Source organism: Acomys russatus, chromosome 29 (assembly GCF_903995435.1).
Source record: "Acomys russatus chromosome 29, mAcoRus1.1, whole genome shotgun sequence".
Classification (NCBI taxonomy): domain Eukaryota; kingdom Metazoa; phylum Chordata; class Mammalia; order Rodentia; family Muridae; genus Acomys; species Acomys russatus.
In genome coordinates, this window is record NC_067165.1 from 11,296,657 (window position 1) to 11,317,016 (window position 20,360).

The 20,360-nt window shown below is 51.6% G+C and overlaps 1 protein-coding gene across 3 annotated transcripts; it reads left to right on the forward strand.

The window, feature by feature from the left end:
• The first annotated feature begins 1,257 nt into the window (after positions 1–1,257).
• Tal1 (TAL bHLH transcription factor 1, erythroid differentiation factor) lies at positions 1,258–13,961 on the forward strand. Of its 3 annotated transcripts, none has more exons than XM_051171677.1 (5): positions 1,258–2,015; positions 3,927–4,075; positions 7,284–7,733; positions 8,902–8,996; positions 12,758–13,961. In XM_051171677.1, exons 3-5 carry the CDS (start codon positions 7,285–7,287, stop codon positions 13,204–13,206), a joined length of 993 nt encoding a protein of 330 aa, XP_051027634.1. In that variant the 5' UTR covers positions 1,258–2,015; positions 3,927–4,075; position 7,284; the 3' UTR covers positions 13,207–13,961. The 3 variants fall into 3 exon arrangements, with proteins under 3 accessions (XP_051027634.1, XP_051027635.1, XP_051027636.1); XM_051171678.1 differs by lacking the exon at positions 1,258–2,015 and adding an exon at positions 2,075–2,359; XM_051171679.1 differs by lacking the exon at positions 1,258–2,015 and having other exon boundaries at positions 3,725–4,075.
• The last annotated feature ends 6,399 nt before the right edge of the window (positions 13,962–20,360 follow it).

Consider the following 20,360-nt stretch of genomic DNA (forward strand, 5'->3'; position numbering starts at 1 on the left):
ATTTAACATTGAGTTACTTTGACAGAGCCCTGCCACTCCCTGCCCCACATTCCGTTTTCTTCCCTGTAAGAGCACCAATTCGGGGGAGGTAGTTGAAGGGAAGGAGTATCACCGAAGCACACTTCGTTCAAAGGTTCAAACGATATCTAATTGTATGACAATTAAAAAAGAATAAAAGCAACACAAAGCCAGGGGTGGTTGCACACACCTTTAGTCCCAGCACTCCGGAATCACAGATAGCCTGGTCTACAGGACAGCCGCAGCCACACAGAGAAACCCCATCTTGAAAACCAAAAACAAAAGAAAAGGAAAGGAAGGTAAGAATGAAGGTCTGAAGGAAGGAAGAAAAGAAAGAAAAGAAGAAAGAAAACCAGTTTAGAATTCACTAATTCACGCACTTGGTTATTTCTATGTTTGCAGTGCTGGAGAGTCTAACCCTTGGCCTTCCACAGAATAGGTAAGCCCTCAAGCTCCATCTCCAGTCCTTACCTTAGGGGTGTTTAATGAGAACTAGTGTGTGTAGAGTGTAGAGAAACAATGCTTCAGTACCAGGATTAAAGAGTGTGTTCAGCAACAGGGAGTGGTGGGGGTCCCATAATTCTGCTTATCCTGAAATTAGTCCTTCATCTTTCTATTGACACGTGTTCTGTCCCAAATAGAGCCCCTTGGCTTTGAGCAATTCCGGTTTAGAGCAATCAGGGGCTAACGCTGAAGAGGGTCAGTGAGGAGCTGGGGGTTAGGATATGGGACTGCGAGAAACAGACCGTTAGCTATCTTGGTTTGGAGGACGCGGGAGAAAGAATGAATGGAGAAGCGAAGGTTGGAAGGGATGGCTCGGGGAGTCACGGTGGTCTTAAGACAGCGGCCAAAGCCGCTAGAGGGGCATCTGGAAGGCGGAGACCTGAGTGCGGTTGTTTGTGGGGAGCGGGGAATCCCGAGAGGCCGGGGTGGGGTGGGGTGGGGTGGGTGTAAGAAATGGGACTGAACCTGGCGGGTCCAGCGTGAGCGTTCAGCTCTTTCCACAGCCCATTCCCGAGCTAGCCCACCGTCGCAACCCGTCCCGGCTCCCTCCGGAGAAATTGCCAAATTAAAATGAATCATTTGGCCCATAATGGCCGAGGCGCTTATCGGGGCGGGCGGGCCCGCGGCGGCGCCTTATCTCCTCGGCGCACACGGCCGGCGCTAACGACGCAGCGGGCGGGAGCGGGATTAGAGCGCTTGGCGGGGCGAGGGAGGGGGTGGCCCAACATGGCCACGCGCGCACCCCAGGGCGCAAAAACGTGAGCATCCCGGCCTTCTTCCCAGGAACAGGCTACAGCCACCTCTGGTGGAACTGCCCGTCCGTTTCTTCTGTCCTTCCCGGTGCGGCGCCGTAGCCTTGGCTCCCTCTCCCCGTGCTCTTCCCGGGGGGCACTTTCCACGACGCCCCTCCGCCGCCCCTCCCGCTGGGGAGACTCTCTTCCTTCCTTCCCCCTTTCCCCTTGCGCAATAGACAGAAAAGCGTAAGGCGCTGGCAGCTTCCATTGCTTCTGGGCGGTTGTGTGCGGGCGGCTGGGTTGAGAGTGCTTGCGTGAGCGGCAGGCCGCGGTGGCTACTACCCGCGTGGGCTTTTGGCTATAGGTCGTGTGCGGGAGTGTGAAACCCTACACTGTTTGGGTGTGGGGATTCCGACCTTCCTCAGGCCTTCTTCGTTTTATTCGTTGTATGTAAATTACCCCGTTTCCCTTCTCAACAAGGTCGGTCCTGTGTGTGTCGCGGTGTGTGACTTTGGACAAAGTGTTCGGCTGGCTTCGTTATGCCGGGAGGGTGTGATCTCCACCCTGTGAGGTTGTGTGTCTGTGAGCGATTGCATGTGACTGATGTCGCTGTGTCATGTTGGACAGTGTGCTGGTCTGCCTACACCGGCTTGTGGGACAGAGCTGGTTTGTGCTCATCTGCTTTCTTCCTCTGGGGCTGGACCATGTGTGGTCCTGTCCACCGAGAGTCCTGTGCCTGTGTGCCTGTGTCCTTTAGAGGTGCGTTTGCAAATCGCTGGGGGCGAGAGTGGGAGGAGGGCGAAGTAGAGACCGCGGCGCTGGTGGGGGCGTCCGCATGGGGGCGGGGAGCGGGATTTCACATTTTATTCCAAATTATGATGTATTCGGGAGCCAGTGTCGGCTCGGATGGTCAGACAGAGCCCAGTGGGCGGCAGCTCTGTCCGAAGGCCGCCTGTGCCCTGCTGTTGGGGGGTCCGCTGGTTGGGGCGGGGAGGGCGGGCTCTTCTAAGCTGGAGGCTGAACAGAGCTCGCTGAGGCCAGCGTCTTACCGCCCGCAGCACAGGGCCTGGACTCGCGCTGCGCCCGGGTATCGCCTATTTCTGGTCAGTTTCTCGGGTGCGTCCGCAGAGGTTGGGAGATAGGCCAGGAAGGACAATGGGCGCATTTTCCAGGTCCGGGACCATGGGTGGAGGAGGTTCTCGGGATCATCCCGGGGGACATTTTCTCGGTCTCTGCCCCATCCCGTTTGGGTCAGACCTCTGGCGCGCCCTCAGTCTCTGCTTTCTTTGGAGGGATCTCGTCAGTGCCACCCTAGCTGTACTCTTTACCGTGATTGTTAATACTTTTGTCATCACACCATCACCGTTAACGCCTCCTTTTAATTAAAAGAATCGAACAAAAAGCTCGCCAACTCGTCCCTTCAGCTTCTCTGGAGGGAGAACAAAGCAGTCCCGTCGTCGCCCCTCCCTAGCTCTGTTTTTTAAGTTGCCAGGTTTGGGGTAGGGAAAGAAAATGGAGAGGCGCTTGAACGGAGATTCAGCCATAACGTAAACGTTAACCTCAAGTAACACCGGGGATGGGTGAACTGCCCGCTTCTCCCCTCCATTTTTTTTTTTTTTTTTTTTTTTTTGATTAGAAAGGAGAAAGAAAACCTCCCGCACTGAATTGAAACCCCGGGAGGAGGTAGTCCTGAGCTTCCGCCGAAGCCGCAGCAGAAAGAAGGAAGACTCCGCAATTAAGCCAAGACGTCGACGTGCCACTGGAAGGTGGACGTCTCGGGCAAAACACATGTTAAAACCTGAGAGGGAAAATAAAAGCAAACTAAATCCAGTTCCCTTACTTGGAAGCGGCGTCGGGTCTCTTTTGACCCACCTTCCCTTTTTTTGCCTTGTTCCTCGCTACAAAACAGTATAGGAGTTTCTCTCACCTGTCAGTCAAAATCCCGGGAAATCGAAAATCGTTTTTTGCAAAGGTGGTGGAGGAAGAGGGGTAAAAATGTCCTCCTTTATATCCCTCCCCTCATTAGAAAGAAAACAAGGAGCCTAACTAAACCAGATATTGCCTCTCCTTTCCATCCCTGCTGGGAAATGGGGCCTTTGGAAGCGGGTTCTGCCTTCGTTCCGGGCAGGAGGTTAGTAGACGGCCATGAAGAGAAAGGCCGAGGACTCCCAGATTCTGACCCAGAGACCAGGGCTCGAAGACTGCTGTCTTTTCCATCACGTCCTCTCCACCCTCGTCAGATAGGCCGCCTTAGCGATGTGGCGGCCACCGGAGCCTGGCTCAGGTTGTGGAGCAAACCGCATAGATGCTTCCATGCTTAGAAAACAAATTCGGCCATACTGACTGAATCAGACAGATCCGTTAGAAGGTTCGAAAATGTTCTGGGCAGCTTGCCGGGAGAGGCTGTTGTTGGACTAAGTAGTTATTCCTGATTGGTCAGGTGTAGGGTTCTTTTTTTTTTTTTTTTTTTTTTTTTTTTTTTAATCTGGATGTGTTTGGGGGAGGGGGCCTCCAAACACCTGCAAGTTGGAGGCGGAAAACCCTTTGCTATTCTTTGGGCTGGCGGGGCACACGAGGTAAATCCCAGCCATTGACCCCCCATTTTCTCTCTCGCCCTCCCTCTTTCTCTCCACCCCCATCTTTCCTGGAAACTCGCTTTGGGCGCGGCAGACCGCGCAGGACCTCACGGCTAGCTAAGTAACTGCTGGCCTCTCAGCGAGAACCCGGAAAGCACAGCTCTGGGGTCCTACCTTAACCCATCTCCAGAGGAGTGGTGGAGGTCCTAACCAGACGGCCCGGTCTCTCTAAATATGCCCCAGGTGAGTTGCAGTCGTAGTCTGTGGGTAGGGGTGGGAGGGGGCAATGCCTGCTCAGTGTTCAGTGTTGTGGACTAGGGTGGGGGAGGCTCAGAACAGAGAAGATTGGCAAGGGGTGGGGGTGGGGGAGGCGACGACTAACCTACGCTTAGAACCTAGGATCTTACTGTCACTAAGCTGCCTCAGGCCTCCAACAGAGCCCTTTCCCTTTTCCGGCCTTGTATTAAACGAGCTGGTTGGATCATGTCCCCCCAGGCCGTTCCCATGATCCCGGTTCCGAGCACATTTCACAAGGCCGGTAACTTTATTGTGTCTATATCCGGGTGGCGCAGGCTGAGCTCGGAGCTCCGGGCAGGAAAAAGGCCAAGGCCATCCCGGCAAAGGCCGGCAAAGGCCTAAGAAGCTGGGCAGGGTTAGGTTGAGGTGCAGGCTTTGTGTTTCTCTACCGTGTCTTGCACATATGGGAGGACAAGCCTAAAGGCGACGTTATACCTTTTTAAAAATAAGTGAGTTTAAAAAAAAAAATCTCTGAGCTAGAATTTGTGGCATTAGGATATTCTGGAGAAGACGCAGTGCCACCCCCAGAAAGCTTTCTGGCCCCCTTGTTGAGGCACATATTGTCACACGGCTGGCACTGGGACAACTGGAAGGTGAAGATGGGGTTGAGGCTGCAACCTGGGTCTCAGCAGCACAAAGAGCTGCAATGGTCCAGCATTCCAATCTAGTCCTGAGCCCCCTCCCTTTTCCATCTTCCCTTAATAAAAACATGCATGCAAGCCATATAGTGTTAACCCCTGCGCTGCTGGAGGTGATCCTGGCCTTAGGAGATTTCCATGAAGTCTAGGAGCTGAGCATGGAGAGTTCTGCTGGAAGCCTTATTTATAGTACCTAGAGAGGCATTGGGGGCCAGGGTCAACTTATCTAGAATGTGCCTCCCCCTTTGGCCCTTGGGAACCTGCTTCTGTCATTGCAGCAAAATTAATTAATCAGGGAACCAGAGTGGAGCTGAGTCTCATTTAGTGCAGTGCGTTTTGTCACTTAGAAGCTTGGAACCAATGCACTGGCCATTGAAAGCACACAGATGGTGGTGGCAATGAGGTAGGGGGACAGCATCTCTGGTTTGTATATTTCACCAGGGGCTGGTTTATTTCTGGTGCACGTCACCAGCAGAGAGGGAAGCCAGGGTGGCTACTATACTTCGGGTTCATTTCCGGTGGTTGTGGTATTCTCTGTATATAGACCCTTTGTCTCCACTATTATTGTGAATTCAGTGTTAGGGAAGCACCACCGACCCATTGCTGGCTTTGCAACGTGTGTGTATGTGTGTGTGTGTGTGTGTAACAAGTCTTGGGGAGTTTGTTAGGCCAGACTGGGCTAACCAAGAACAGCCAGTGTGAGTCCTTGGTCCCCATTTGTGTCTGGCTATAGAACTGAGTTTTGGAGGAGGCTGAAGAAGGTCCAGTTTCTTTCCCTTCATAAGAGAAACCATTTCCCAGGATGACGCTGGTTCTGGTATTGCAACGTCAAATGGGAGCTCCATGTCTGCCATCAGTGATTTTCATGGACTCTTATTTGGAACCGACTTGGACATTTTTGTATTTATTTTCTGTTTTAAAACACCCCGATTTTGGCCAGTGAGCTGACTCAGTGGGTTAGGGCATGGGGGTGTCAAGCTTGATGACTTGAGTTTGTCCCCCAGGACCCCGGTGAAAGGAAAGAACCGACTCCTGAAAATTGTCCTCTGAATTCCACATTAGTGGCTGTGGCATGTGCATGCTCATACACAAATAAGTAAATGCAACAACATTTAAAACAAAATAAATAGCCCGACTATCTAATCCTGGGAACAGAAATCTGACTTTGAACAATTTATAAAGCCTGCCAAGCTGTTTATATATGTGTCTGTAGGAGTATACATATGCACCCATAAATGTGTACATTGAGGAGATGGGACCAAGTGTAGCCTTAGGCTAACATCAAATTCAGGATTTTTCAGCACCCTTCTCAGGGCTGGGGTTACAAGCATGTCCCATCACATCTGCTGATTTCATTGTTTGTTTGTTTGTTTGTTTTGTTTTGTTTTTTAAATTAAAACAACTCATATGTACCCTCCAACTTTGGATCCCAAGTCTTAAAGGTTGTGTGTCTGGCCTGTTGCTGGGCCAGGTGGCATCTGAATGGGCCTGGGTGATGCAAGACCCCCTCAAACTGGTGGGAAAGAGAGTGGCTATGCTTATCTTGGGGGCCTGGTTGGAGCCAAGGAAGTTTCTGGGCTCCAGGGTTTATGTATATGAGAGGGTAATACACAGCGAGATCTGACTTCCATGTTAAGCATCAAGGTGTGTGCACGGGGGTGGGGAGCAGGGGGGGTCTTCATTGAAACACTTCCAGGGCCTTCTTGATATTGTCTCCATCAGGAGGAGACTGCAGGAGTACTGGTCCAGTGTCTGGGTTCCTACCCTCACTTTTGAGTACAGCTGAGCAGAATGCAGTGAAGTGTGAAGGATGGTAGGACCAGAATCCAGGGTTGGATCCCTTCCTTGATTCCTTATATTGTGGAATCAGCTTGTGGAATACAGCATGGGTTTATTTAATGTAGTCAACCTTCCTCTTGGCCTGGAGAATATTGGTGGAAAGTGGCAGGTTCCTCTGGAATATTTTTGATATCTGTAGCTGAACAGAGCCCAGCTCTTGCAGTCTCCACCGGCCTTACATCTCCATAATGTATCTGGGTGTGTATGTGCAGCACATGTGTGTACCTGTAGATCCAGGAGAGGTTCCTAGAGCACCTTGCTCGGGCCTGACGGATTCCCCGCCAAAACCAAAAGGGGGGCGGGAAGGATACGCTTGCTCGGGGGATTTGTTCCCTCCCCTTCCCCTGTGGCCTAAGAAGGAGGGACCGGGTGATCTTTCTCTCCTCTGTTCATTTCCTTCCTCCTTTTTCCCTTCGATTTTTGTTTCACTGGCTGTATTCTTTTTCTTTTAATGTTTCTGCCATCTTTCCTCAGCTCTATTCCTACCTTGAACCTTGTGCCTTCTGGGCTTTCCTCATCCTCTTCTCCCAATCCAGAGACACCCCCACTTCGTTCCAGGCGCAGGCCCACGGGCTCTTCACGCCACAGGGTCGGGCTGTGCGTCCACGTGGCATTGAGTTTGTCCGCTTTTCAGGTTTCATTGAGTGATTTCCTCTCGGCCCCTTACCCGGTTACAGGATGACGGAGCGGCCGCCGAGCGAGGCGGCACGCAGTGACCCTCAGCTAGAGGGACAGGACGCGGCTGAGGCCCGAATGGCCCCCCCGCACCTAGTCCTACTCAACGGCGTCGCCAAGGAGACGAGCCGCACAGTTTCGGCGGAGCCCCCTGTCATCGAGCTAGGCGCGCGCAGCGGCGCGGGGGGCGGCCCCGCCAGTGGGGGCGGTGCCGCAAGGGACTTAAAGGGCCGCGACGCGGTGGCAGCAGCCGAAGTGCGCCATCGGGTGCCCACCACTGAGCTGTGCAGACCTCCCGGACCCGCCCCGGCGCCCGCGCCCGCCTCGGCCCCTGCAGAACTTCCCGGCGACGGCCGCATGGTGCAACTGAGCCCGCCCGCGCTGGCAGCCCCCGCCGGCCCCGGGCGAGCGCTGCTTTACAGCCTCAGTCAGCCGCTGGCCTCGCTAGGCAGGTGAGCGGCCGGGTTCCCTCCTGCGTTCCGAGTCTGGGAAGGGCTCAGGGAGAGAAGAGATGGCTAAAGACTCCAGGACGAAAGGGCCCAGAGACTAGAGTCTCCCACCCCTCGCGCTAGTGGGCAAGGGGTCCCCTGTGATACAGACTGTCACGAAGGACTGATGGGACCTAGGGAGCGCACAATAGTGTCGAAATTGGGTGTGTGTTGGGGCCCGGGGGGGGGGGTGGTGGTGCCCGCCTGAGCCTTTGAGGATGCGGGCATGTGGGTGTGTGTAAAAAAAAGCTGCGGAGGTTGCTGAGAACTGTGTTAGGTAGGAGGGATTTCTTTGAATATGGGTTCCCGGCCAGTGTCTGGATGCAGCAGAGGTGAGGTTTGGGGGCAAAGGGTGAATTCTAGAAACTGCAGCGGTGGGTGGACAGGCTGGAGGGAAGGATATACAGACAGTTGCTGAGGCCAGCTCTTCCCAACCTCTCCTGGGATGCGGGGAGCAACACTGTTATCCGTTCCTTGTCCTTCTGCCCGTTACCTGCGTTGTTGAGGCCACCCGGGTATAGTTGGTGTGAGAACGTAGACTTCCTTGCTCGGCCCCTGTGGTGAGGGAAGGTGAGAGGTGGGTAGAGAGTAGGGCAGGGTGGGAAAAAAAATCTAGGAGAAGGAGTGATAGCAGAGCGGCAGGGAGCGCTGACAAGGGTTGGTGAGCCAGGGTTTTCCGGTCCCCACTCCATCCAGAAGCGGTCGAAGAGTGACTGGTGGCGGTGAGGATGGTGGGAGGGGACCCTGTGAGACTCTTTGTGCTGTTGCAGTTGCCTACCATCACTGTGTGTGTAGGCACTTGTTCCTGAGCGAAGGTCTGCAGGGTTGTATGATTGCATCTGAGTATGAGGGGAGCGTGTGTTTGTGCTCTCCCTCCCTCCCTCTCCCCCTTTGCCCCCACCTCCCGGGGTGGGGGTGGGGTGGTGTGCGCGCGCGCTTGAGGGCGCTTGAGCGCACGAACGCCCCCACCCCATTTATGTTTTGTTCTGTTTGTTCACTCTCTTCGAGATTCTGTGAATGCATGCATACTCATGTGAATTCAATCTTCAATTTAGTGGGAGGGGACTGGAGTCACGCAGGGAGACTTCTCTTTGTCTTTTACCTCCTTGTGATCTACCTGCTCTTTCCACAGCGGGTTCTTCGGGGAGCCGGATGCCTTCCCTATGTTCACCAACAACAGCAGGGTGAAGAGGAGACCCTCCCCATATGAGATGGAGATTACTGATGGTGAGTCTACACTCAGCCCTCACCCTGGTTAGAGCCACGTGCAAAGGGGAGCACGGACAATGCAAGTTATCTCACAGAGTTGAGGATGCCACCTTAGAACCCCAAACTGCCAGAACTCTTCACCCTGGAGCTGTGCACCGAAGCCACACTTGTAGGGTCACCCACATGTAGTTCCTACTCAAGGTTGATCCCACTCAAGGCAAGGATCCAGGAACTGCTACAAACACTTCATGTCCCCAATTCCAATCCCTGATCCTTAGAAAGTCCCCGAACTGCATCTTGAATCCACTTTGAATTCTCTGACTAGAATTGTGCCCTTTATGAGTTTCTTCCCAGGTTTATTATGAATTCCCCCATTACCCCCCCCCCCATGCCCATCCTCTTCCACATCTGGGCTTATAGTGCTGTCGAATATATATATTTATTTATTCAGGGAGACTTGGCACTGCTGGGAACTCTCTGAATATTCTCTGACCTAGGTGGATGAAGATTTGGAGCCCTACTCATCCTAATGTTGACCTGACTATACTGGGCAGGAGAGTGGTCTCTCTGCAAGGTTAGGGACTCTGGCCACTGGCAGAGATTCTCAGTGCTGTTCTGTCTGGGGCCCCAGTAGGAAGTGTGTTGAGGCTGGCAGAGAGCTGAGACCAAGGCTGGGAACCTGTAGAGGGTGTGTGTGTGTGTGTGTGTGTGTGTGTGTGTGTGTGTGTAGAACATGAGCTTCTAGAGAAGGTTCTAGAGAAGAGTCTGACACTACAGAAGAGACACCAGAAAACACAACAGCCCAGGATAGAGACATACAGAACCAAGAGGAAGAGTGGCAGGTGCTCCTGATAGATTCTGTGGCCACGTGGGTGGCCCTGGCTCCTCTTTCCCTACCTCTTAGAAAGCTGTCAGGGGAGAGTGGAGTTGTGTCCACCCAGCACTGGAATCTCCTCCACTCGGGAGTTCTGTGTGTCTCATCCACAGCTTGACTCCCAGCACCAACACACTGCTAACAGCCATCAGTCATCCCCAGGGTGTGGAGTAAGGTGGTGACAGCTATCATTGCTGCCATTTGTGTGGTCACCTATTGAATGTATGAGACTTTTTTTTAAAGTCTGGTCCTTGTTAAACCACGAGGTTAATTTTGCTTCTATTTCACAGATGAAGAAATTGAATTTCAGAGAGGTTTAATCAGCCTGCTCAAAGCCATAGAGCCAAGTCCTAGACCATAATTGCAACAGTGGACTTAAGCTTTGGAATAAGTTCTGATTCCTCCTTGTCTGGCTTTCATTGTGACCTCATAATGCCCCCTGCATCTACCTAGGAGCTCCTGCCAGCTCAAAAGCATTAGCCATAATGCAAAGGATTAGTCTTCCTATGTCACAGCTGAGAGACCCCCTCTTTGGCCTAGAGGTCTAGGGACACCAGGTTGCTTTCTCTGAGGCAGTCCAGTGTCAGTCTGCCCAGTAGGTCTGTGGTCTTTTCCCCAGTTCTGGATCTGATCCCTAAAAAGCTTCAGGGAACTGCAGGGAAAGCAAGGGCTGAAATGTGGAGTGTGACTATAGGTACCCACAAATGAGAGGCAGGGACCATTAAGACCTAGGTGTCTACTTGGTCAAGTAAGTCCCAGACTGAGTGCTGCCTCCACCCTAGCCACAAAGTGACCAGTGGACTCAGATGGCCTCTTGTCCCTTTCCTTCTCCCTGCCTCCCCCTGCCCCCATCCCAGGTTTCCAATCTGAGCCCTGGACAGAGAGATTCCTGGAAGAGGATAACCAGGATCCTCAGTCTGGGCTGTCCCTTCTGTATGCTAAACTTCCTGAAGGTTGTCATAGGGCCTGTGGCTTATGGTGGCAGGGAAGCATGGGCCTTAGCCCAGGACTCAGGAATGCTGGTGGAAACTCTTGTGTCCCTTCTGGCTCTGAGAATCCCAGATCATGCTTGAATACTTGCCTCAGCGGCTCTGCACACCTTAGGTGCTGCACACAGGCGTCTTGGTGTCACGCACTGCCTGGCTGTCTCAGTCTCAGTGTGACAGTGATGACTGGGACAGAAGCCTTTCCTGGGCTCAGACATGGGTGTGCATGGTTGGGGTTCTATTCTTTTTCTGGGATTGGGGACCTAGAGGTCTTTCCTTTCCCTTCTGCTCTCCACCTTCCCTTCCATTCTCCCACCTGCTACTATGAAAGGCCACTTAAGAAACATAAACTAAGAGGCAGGTAGATCTCTGTAGTTCAAGGCCAGCCTGGTCTACAAAGCGAGTCCAGGACAGCCAAGGCTATACAGAGGAGCCCTGTCTAGAAAAACCAAAAAAAAAGAAAAAAAAATCATAAACTAAGCCTGTGCTTTGTGATTTTCTGTCACCCCTAGAACTCCATTTCTGCTCTTCTTACTGCAAGGACCTATGAGAGATGGACGCTGCCACCTCTCCTCTTACATCCACCACTCCAGTCAGGCTTTCTTTCCCTCCTGTATCTGGATGGCTTTGTTTCAACCTGAAGTTTTGTTTTTATTTTTGTTTGTTTTGTTTTGTTTTGCTTTTAACATAAATGCTGCTGCTGAGAAGTCTTTGTCAGCTACCTTAGCTAAGTACAGGAGCTTAATTACGTCTTTCACTTGCCAGTCTGCCCTTTGGTTGTGTTTTTCATTTGTTTCCTCCTTGCTCATCATCTCCCATCTCCATTAAAATGTAAACTCCAAGAGGGTGAGGACACTGCCTGAGCCAGGTGGTGGTGGTGGCACATGCCTTTAATTCCAACACTCAGAGGCAGAGGCAGGCAGATCTCTTTGTTCGAGACCAGTGTGGTCTACAGAGTTAATTTCAGGACAGCCAAAGCTTCACAAAGAAACTTTGTTTTGAAGAACCAAATCAAACCAAACCAAACCAACCAAACAAACAAAAAACAGCCCAACTCAACCCAAAACAACAACAACCCCCCCCAAACAAAACAAAACACCCAGCAACAAAAAGCCCACCTGTCTTATTCCTTGCTTAATGCCTACCATGATACTAGTTGTTAGTGAAAAACTGGAGAACAGGTACTAAGTGCTGTCTCTCACTTAGTGAAGGCTGAAGCAGAAGCCATGATTGTAGACACTTTACCTGTGCAATGCATCAGCATAGAGACCATCTGTGCCCTGAATTACTGATAATATTCCCAGCATGCAGATAAAGATGCTGAGGCAGTGAGCTCTGGTCAGGAACTGAGCCCAGATAGTCTGGCTTCAATCATCTTTTAGTGTCTGAGGCCTCTTGGCATAAATGACTGAATGGAAGGAATATGGTCCTTGTCTAGCCGGGCTTAGTGGAGCAGACTTTTAATCCCAGCATGTGGGAGGCAGAGGCAGGTGGATCTCTGTGAGTTCAAGGCCATCCTGGTCTACAAAGTGAGTTGCAGGACATCTAGAGCTACATAGTGAGAATTTGTCTGAGAGAGGGGGAGAGAGAGAGAAAGAGAGAGAGAGAGAGAGAGAGAGAGAGAGAGAGAGAGAGAGAGAGAGAGAGAGAACATTAGATGAACATTAGATGCTGCACAGCCATGGAAGGGGCTCAGCACAGTCAGACACACATGTCATCTATGGAAGGTCATGGAGAAGAAGAGGTAGGGTTGTGAGGTTGGTAAGACAGGGCTGGAGGGATGTAGATCGCACAGATGATGTGTCAACTGGACTTCTAGGATGGAATGAGTACTTCTTGTTTTTGGCTTCCGAGCTTCTCAGTAGAGGAACCCTTTGAAGGTCTCTACCCACTTCTAAACGACGTCCTTCCACCCTCAGGTCCTCACACCAAGGTAGTGCGGCGCATCTTCACCAACAGCCGGGAGCGATGGCGGCAGCAGAACGTGAACGGGGCATTTGCTGAGCTCCGCAAGCTGATCCCCACCCACCCACCAGACAAGAAGCTAAGCAAGAATGAGATCCTGCGCCTCGCCATGAAGTACATCAATTTCTTGGCCAAGCTGCTCAATGACCAGGAGGAGGAAGGATCCCAGCGTGCCAAGCCTGGCAAGGACTCTGTGGTGGGAGCTGGTGGGGGTGGGGCAGGGGGTGGCATGCCCCCTGAAGACCTTCTACAGGACGTGCTTTCCCCCAATTCCAGCTGTGGCAGCTCCCTGGATGGGGCAGCCAGCCCGGACAGTTACACAGAGGAGCCAACTCCCAAGCACACTGGACGCAGCCTCCATCCTTCTCTGCTGCCTGCAGCGGATGGGGCTGGCCCTCGGTGATGCTGCGTCTGGGGCTGCCCAGGGCCGGCAAGCAGGGGACTTTAGGCCCCTGGATTGCAGGGCTTCAGGGCAGGTAGGATGAGAAGTAGGACAAAGGACTTGATGAACTTCCCTTGCAGACTGAGCTTTGGGAAGTCCCAACTGACCCTGGGCTGGCGTTTCTGTTTCCTGCCTGGAAACGGAAGAAAACGGAGCGAAGCAGTAGGTACTTTATCTGAAGATGGCACGGTCTTTTCCCTTTCCCATCCCCCACGACCTCCCAATTATGAGGCTCAAGTTGTCAATGTTTTTGGTCTAGAGTTTGTGAGCCTTGTTTTGGACAAGATCTGGCCTCTGCCTTGCCTTTAGGCCATCCCGAGCTGGCTGGGGTGGCTTTTGTGGCAGCTTCTGTTCAAATATATAGGTACCCAAGAGCTGCCCGTTTCTTCTTGAGCCCCATCTACACCTAGGTCCGTGTTTGATCCATCCAGCTTGCCAGCTGCTGCGGAGAGTCAAGCCTCGAGGTGCCTTCTTCAGGGCCTGGTTGGAAAAGATGGCCAGTGAACAGACAGCCCGCTCTCAACCAGCTGGGCGAGAAAAACCCAACAGCCCTCCTTGCTCGGGGAAAATCAGAGCTCTGGTTTTCCCCCTACTGAGACTTGCCTTCCTATCCTGTGGCTGTGAGCACCAAGTCAGCAGCTTTGAGCTCGCTCTGTTGGGCTGTGCGCAGGCACAGAAACGGAAAGTGACATTAGGGTGAAATAAAGCAAGATTGTGTGGGGCGCTGGGTTTCAAGGGCTGCCCATCTCACTGTTTGTGCAGAAGAGCAAATGATAGCGAGCTGATGCATTGCGTGTTGGTGCTGGGGCTATGTGGCCCCTAGGCTGCCCCAGAAAGCTGAAAGAGAAACTTCCTTTTCAAGGTCTGGACTTCCAAATGGAGTACAAACTGTCCTGTAAATGCTCTATTTGGGATTTTGCCCGACTAGTTGTTGGTGGCAACTCTAGGCCATGATACAACCCAAGGTGCAGCCTGCTGCTAGGGCAAGGAGTCCAGTCAGAGGCAAGGTCCTGGCTGAGACCTGAGCCTGTGTGTTGGCTCAGCTTAACTTTATGCCCCTGTCATGCAACTGCAGGCCCTATGTGTATGCATGGTAGGTTGGTTTAATGCAACGTGAGCGCCCCCACCCCCCCTCTAAGAGCTGTACATGAAATTTTTGTAAAGCAAATCCTTTTTCTCCGTCTTTTAAAAGAAATAAGCCCTGCAAGTCATTTTGTTACGTGGAGGACTCTTTTGTCAGACGGACAATTTCCCCGTTGTTTCATCCCTGTGTCAACCCAGGGGGTGTGACCTGTTTTTCCTAAAGCTAGGCCTTGCCTATAATGAAGCACAAGCTCATGGAACCAACTGCACGGGAGTCCTGTGTCTCTGTCATTGTATCAGTGTCACTCAGCTCTCACTCTCTTTTTCTAGGCTTTGCCTTTGAGCCAGAGGGAAAACATCCAAGGGCCCCATCATGTAACGTAAGATCACATGACTTTTCTGTTTGAATTTCAGCACAAGGCTTGTACCCACCATGATGGGGCCTGAGTACAGCCTTAGTCAGACAGAGATGGATCCTGCTCTTCTCCCCTCCCCTCCCCTCCCCTCCCCTCCCCTTCCTGTTAAGTACCAGGCATGGGGAGAATATGATCAGCTACTAAGGCACTGTGATTCTTTGTCTCACTTAGCATTCTGCTGTCACATGCTATGCCATGAGCATTAAGGTTGGTTCCTACCCATTGCTTGAGAGTCAGTCCAGGGATTCTGACCCATGAGAAACATGGAATATCTGTCCTGGCCTCTAAGCCTGCGCTTGCTTCTCAGTGGAGTGATGACTTGGGAAGGAAAAATGTGGCTCTGTAGGTGGATTTTACGAGAGGGATCACACATTTGTGGTTCCCTGTCTCAGCTTTACAGCCTCACTGTCATAAAATACGCTAGGCAGTGGTGCGGGCAGACTGCAGTGATGACACTGGAAGCACAGTGGGTCTGTAAACAGTGCTGTTGTGCACTGAGGGTGCAGCAGTGGGAGAGGAGCACACACGGGGAGGGGGGGGGGCCCTGGGTTCGAGGCCTCGCACAGACAGAAACGAACCTTCATTTACTCTAGTGCTGACCCTGCTATGAGGCTCCAGGCAGAGTTCAGGCCTGCTGGGGCAGTTGAGTTTTGTGTAATTTAGGTGATAAACTACTTTTCCTTCAGCTGTCTAAGTCCTCATTTCTCAAGATTAATCTTATTTTCTCCCTGATTCCAAGGCAAGAGACAGGAGTGAGAAAGGGAGAGAGACAGGGGCGCATGGACAGTGCCTCCAGGCTGTGCTAAAGTTTTTTTAAAAGGGCTGGACAGGTAAAGCCAGGTGTTTGGTCTTTGAAAGATCTAAGGAAGACCCTGAATTCCGTTTTCATACTCCATACCCCATCTTTCTTCCTTCGCCTCCACCCCACCCTACAAGAGATGGCAACATCCCAATAATAATACCTGGATGAAGGGGGAAGATGTAACTGTGAGAAAACATTTGAGGGGGGAAAAAAAAAGATGAACATGACCACTAGAGAGAATCCTACTTTTCAAGAACAATTCATGTTTATTTGTGGTGGCAAGTGACAGATGGTACAACCTTTATCCTTTTCCAGAAACAAAAAGGGCACAGCAACTGTAGTGAGCTGACATCTGTTTTGGCCTTTTGGGTGGGTCTAGCCGTACTTGGGATCACAGTGGTACATGACCCTCTGCCGAAGGCTTGCCCCAGCCTGTGTACATAGCACGCCATGTCTGTGGGCAAGCCCCGCACTTTCTGTCAGTGTCGTACTGTATGTGATGAACTGTGTTGGTCTCTGACTTCTTCTGCAGAAGAGGAGTAAATGCTCCGGGTACCTTGATGTTTGTACAGCCTAGAGGCCAACATTGTGGGCGTGTGACTCTTTATTGGAAACAAAACAGAACAAAACAAAAAATACCAGTGTGGTGATGATGGTATGTGTGTAAATATATATAAGGTTATATGGGGGAAGATTTCTAAATAAAAGTTTTACAAAGGGATCTGGACTTTGTGCTTGCACTTTGCTCTCCTAGAGCCGGAGAATGGGGCCACGAAATGGAAAATCCTGCTAAGGCTTGCCTGCGCTACTCTTGGGAATTGGGGTCTAGCTTCTCAGAACAAGTCTGTGGGGAGGAAGGGGGCTCCCCTCTGGTGGGTTCCTCTTTTTCCTCCTGCGAGGCTTCACGGGGCTTCAGTAGCCTGTCCTTATGTTTTCAGCCATGGACAGCCCAGCAAATAGCCCTCTCTGTTGGGTCTGTTTCCTCCTTCCTGTTAGATCAGTGTCCCTGGTTGGGGCCATTGCTCCCAATGAGGGCTTAGGACAGACAAATGAGGCTGTAACCCACCGTTGGTGCCCTCGGGCTCCCTGATGACTTCTTGGAGGCTGCAGGTTTTTCACCTGGCCTTTTCTTTTTTAACGACTAAAAAATTATTATTTTATGTGATTGATGTTTTGCCTGTATACATGGTTGCACCAAATGTGTGCAGTGCCCACAGAGGCCAGAAGACGTCGTCAGATTCCCTGGAACCAGAGTTAAAGACAGTTGTGATCTGCCCTGTAGGTGCTGGGGTTTTATCAATGGAATTTGAGGCAGAGATTGTTGGTCTTCTGGAGGCTGTTGCACATGGATGTTTGATTTCTTGGGGGGCAGGGTTTGTAGGATGGGCACTCTTCTGTTTTCTCATTTAACAAGCATTTGCTGAGCACCTGCTCTGGGCAGATACTGTTCTATTCAGCACTGAGCAAAATGAACACTCTCCACTGCAGCTTATATTCTAGCAGGGAGCTGGTGAATGCACAACACACACACACACACACACACACACACACACACAGAGAGAGAGAGAGAGAGAGAGAGAGAGAGAGAGAGAGAGAGAGACACAAACAGAAGGCAATATTAATCCACAGTGAGTTCCAGGCCAGCCTGGGCTATATGAGACTGTCTCAAAAACCAGAACCAGAAGGAGTGGTAAGGAAGAAAAGAGGATAATTCAGGGAGGACCCTAGGGGGCCATATTTTCCATTCAGAGAATTCCTGGCATCAGGGACAGTATTGTCCTAGGGCTAGGATTGGGTCTGTCTACATGTGACATTGGCTAAGAGGCTGGGCATAGGCTTTTTTCTTCCTTCCTCCCTGGACCTCAGCACCCATCCTCGAACCTAGAGTCGTGGACCCTAGCTCAGATTCAACAGTGGGGAATTCAACGGCCTCACAGTTAATTTCCATCCTGCCTCGAGTCTCAGCAGCACTTGTCCTCTTGGCTTCTATCCATCTCCTAGAAGTAGAGGGTAGGATTCAGTCTGCCAATGTCTGAGTCAGCCTACTGGTAAGTTCCCTAGATATGCCTCTCCCTGGCTCAGGGCAAGGTTGGTATGATTTGGTCCTGGGGTGGGGAGAAAAAATGGCTCTTAGGTTTCACAGACCTGAAAGGCAGGGTGAAGGGACTACCATATTAGGAGAGAGAAAAAGACGGTAAGGGAGGAAGAATAGTATTTGGGTTGGATGAAGTGGCCATGCATGTTCAGTACAACTGAAGGGTCAAGCAAGAAAAGGCTGGGTTAAATTGGTTTTAGCAACATGGAGGCAGTTGATGGCTGGGAGAGTACAGCAGCAGAGAGGAGCAAAGGGAGCAGCTTGAGCGCCCCGGGATGGCCATCCCTATCTCAGAAGGATTTTTCCTCAGGAGAAACAAGCCTTTCCATGTGATGGGGACAGAGAGAGCCTGTGGACTCCGGCAACCAAAAGAACAAACAGGCTCCTAGGGGTCATCTGTGGGGACAGAGACTCACAGGGAAACTGTCTTTCCAAGCCTTGTATCCCACAATGATGAGTAGGCAGGCCCAGTGTTCCTGTCTTCCCTGAGACAGTGCTGTCCCTGAAGCCCAGAGGCCGTCACTCCACAAGGAAAGAAAATTACCCTTAGACCTCGCCTGAAGTATTTTGCTGGCCTGTTCTCTTTTATTTCTTACCACCCTATTTTTGGTGTGTTTTTGTTTGTTTTTCTAAGACAGGGTCTCACTGTTGGCCAGGTTGGCCTCTAACTCACTAAGTACCTGAGGATGACCTTGAACTTCCAGCCTTCTTGCCTCTATCTCAGGAGTACTGGGATTACAGGTGTGTGCTACCATACCAGGTTTATTTACCGACGAGAGCTACACCCAGGGCTTTGTGCATGCCAGGCAAGCATCGTACCAGCTAGGTCACGCCCCTACCCGACCCCACCTCTCACCCACCCCTTTTGCGCCTATTGTACTGCCTTCCTTTCCGTTCTGTTTTGTTGTTTTTTTGACCTCCCAGTTGTTGGTTTTATTTATTTATCTTTCTTTATAGAACAGCCTATCGTCTTCTCTGCCCACTCTCATTTGGTTGAATTGTCCTCTAAGTCCACTTGGCTGGCTCCTTTGTGTCCCCATGGGATTCCCTGTGTGCGTTGGCCCTTCCCACTCTAACATTCTCCTAAGCTTATGCATTAAAACCAAACCCCTCAGAGCTGGAGTCAAGCCTGATTAAGCCCTCTGCTCAGCACCTTAGGGTACAAAGATTCAGCTTCCTTTCCTACTGACAATGAACAACCTCTTCTGCCCTTGCAGGCTTTCTCTCTTTCTCTCTGGGCCTCATGCCTGACAGCAGTGAGGACGGAGGAGGGGTGGTGGTGGGGGAAAGGCTGGTGTGGAGTGGTAAAGATCAGGGGTGGGGGCTACGCATCCAGTCCACCCCCAGCTGCCTGACCTCCTCATGTGGGTCCCTACTTGACTCCCTTGCTAGAAAACAAGTATGTGCTCCTCAGAAGCCATCACCCCCACTGCCTAGGTAAGCTGGGCACCAGGTGTGCTCAGTCCCAGAGCTCAACTACTGTGTATCTGAGTAAAGGAAGGCATATCTGGACCACTCAGGGGAGGACACAAAGCCCGGAGCTGGAAGAGGCTTGAGCAAGGTGAACTAGATGTAAATTCAGATAGCTACACCCAGAGCTATCGAGAGTGAGCTCCAGACCACTTAGGATGACCAGGAAAGTGAGGAGATGGACAGTACACAGCTAGAGTTATTAGAGGAGATGGCTCTGCTTTCCCTATGGACAAGATGGCTGCAGATGAAGGAGCAGGACCAGAAATGATCTGTGTGGCGGTAGTAAAGAGCTTGTGGATGGAGGACAGGCACAGTGGAAGACTGCGAAGACAGTGAGTGAAGACAGCTGGTGTGGCACAGTTGGTGAAGGGAGGAACCAGGGCCTGGGTAGGAGTGGGCAGAAAAAGTAGGCCCTGGAAGAGCCTGGCCTGGGGTCAGAGTCACTGGGGGGGGGGGGGGATAAGGCCTAGTCCTGCTACTGGGTGTGCTTATGACTTCGGGTGAGTCACTCACTATCACCCTGAGGTTTGGTTTCTTTATCTGTTCAACAGAGATGCTAACGCTCATATACACGGACAGTCATGGGACTTCAAAATAATATACGAAAGAGTCTGCACTTCATAAAGAAGATTCTGCATAAAGATCTATAGGAACATCTATAAGAAAGCATTGTTTTCCCAGGAAATGAGGCAGGATGGGACTGTCCTAAGAGAAGAGATGAAGGAAAGGGTGTGAGTATGAAGGAATATTAAGCACCTCGCAGCAGCAGCAGCAGCAGCAGCAGCAGCAGCAGCAGCAGCAGGACTTTCTGCGGGCCTGTGCCGTGTCAGGTAAGGCTGCGTAGCCACTAAGAACCACTCATACTGGCTTCAGAGGCTCATGAGCTGAGTGGAAGCTGGTATAAGGAAGAACCCTAGAGGCAAGTGCTATAGGAGAAGCTTAGGGAGCAGTGTGGGCAGGCTAGCTCTAACACTAGGGACCCTGAGCGAGTGTGTGCTGGACTAACAGGACCTAAGGGGAAGGTTGGCATGTCTCTGGGAGGAGGTTGCACTCCCTGTCCTGACTGTTACCTAGTTTCCTCAGTAGTAGAGCAGGTTGGTTCAGGAATGCTGCCTTCCTTTGGATCCCCTACTCCTTGCCCAGGCTACCAGGGGTGAGGCAAGGCTCCTGGAGCTACCCACTTTACCTCACCCTTTGTGGGGCCTCCCAGCTCCTCCTTGCTCTCTCCCACTGGCTTCAGCTGAGC

Coding starts and splice junctions, on each gene's coding strand:
- Tal1 (XM_051171677.1), top strand. CDS start 7,285: ATGACGGAGCGGCCGCCGAGCGAGGCGGCACGCAGTGACCCTCAGCTA. Junction 7,734..8,901: donor CCGCTGGCCTCGCTAGGCAG/GTGAGCGGCCGG, acceptor CTCTTTCCACAG/CGGGTTCTTCGGGGAGCCGG. Junction 8,997..12,757: donor TGAGATGGAGATTACTGATG/GTGAGTCTACAC, acceptor TTCCACCCTCAG/GTCCTCACACCAAGGTAGTG.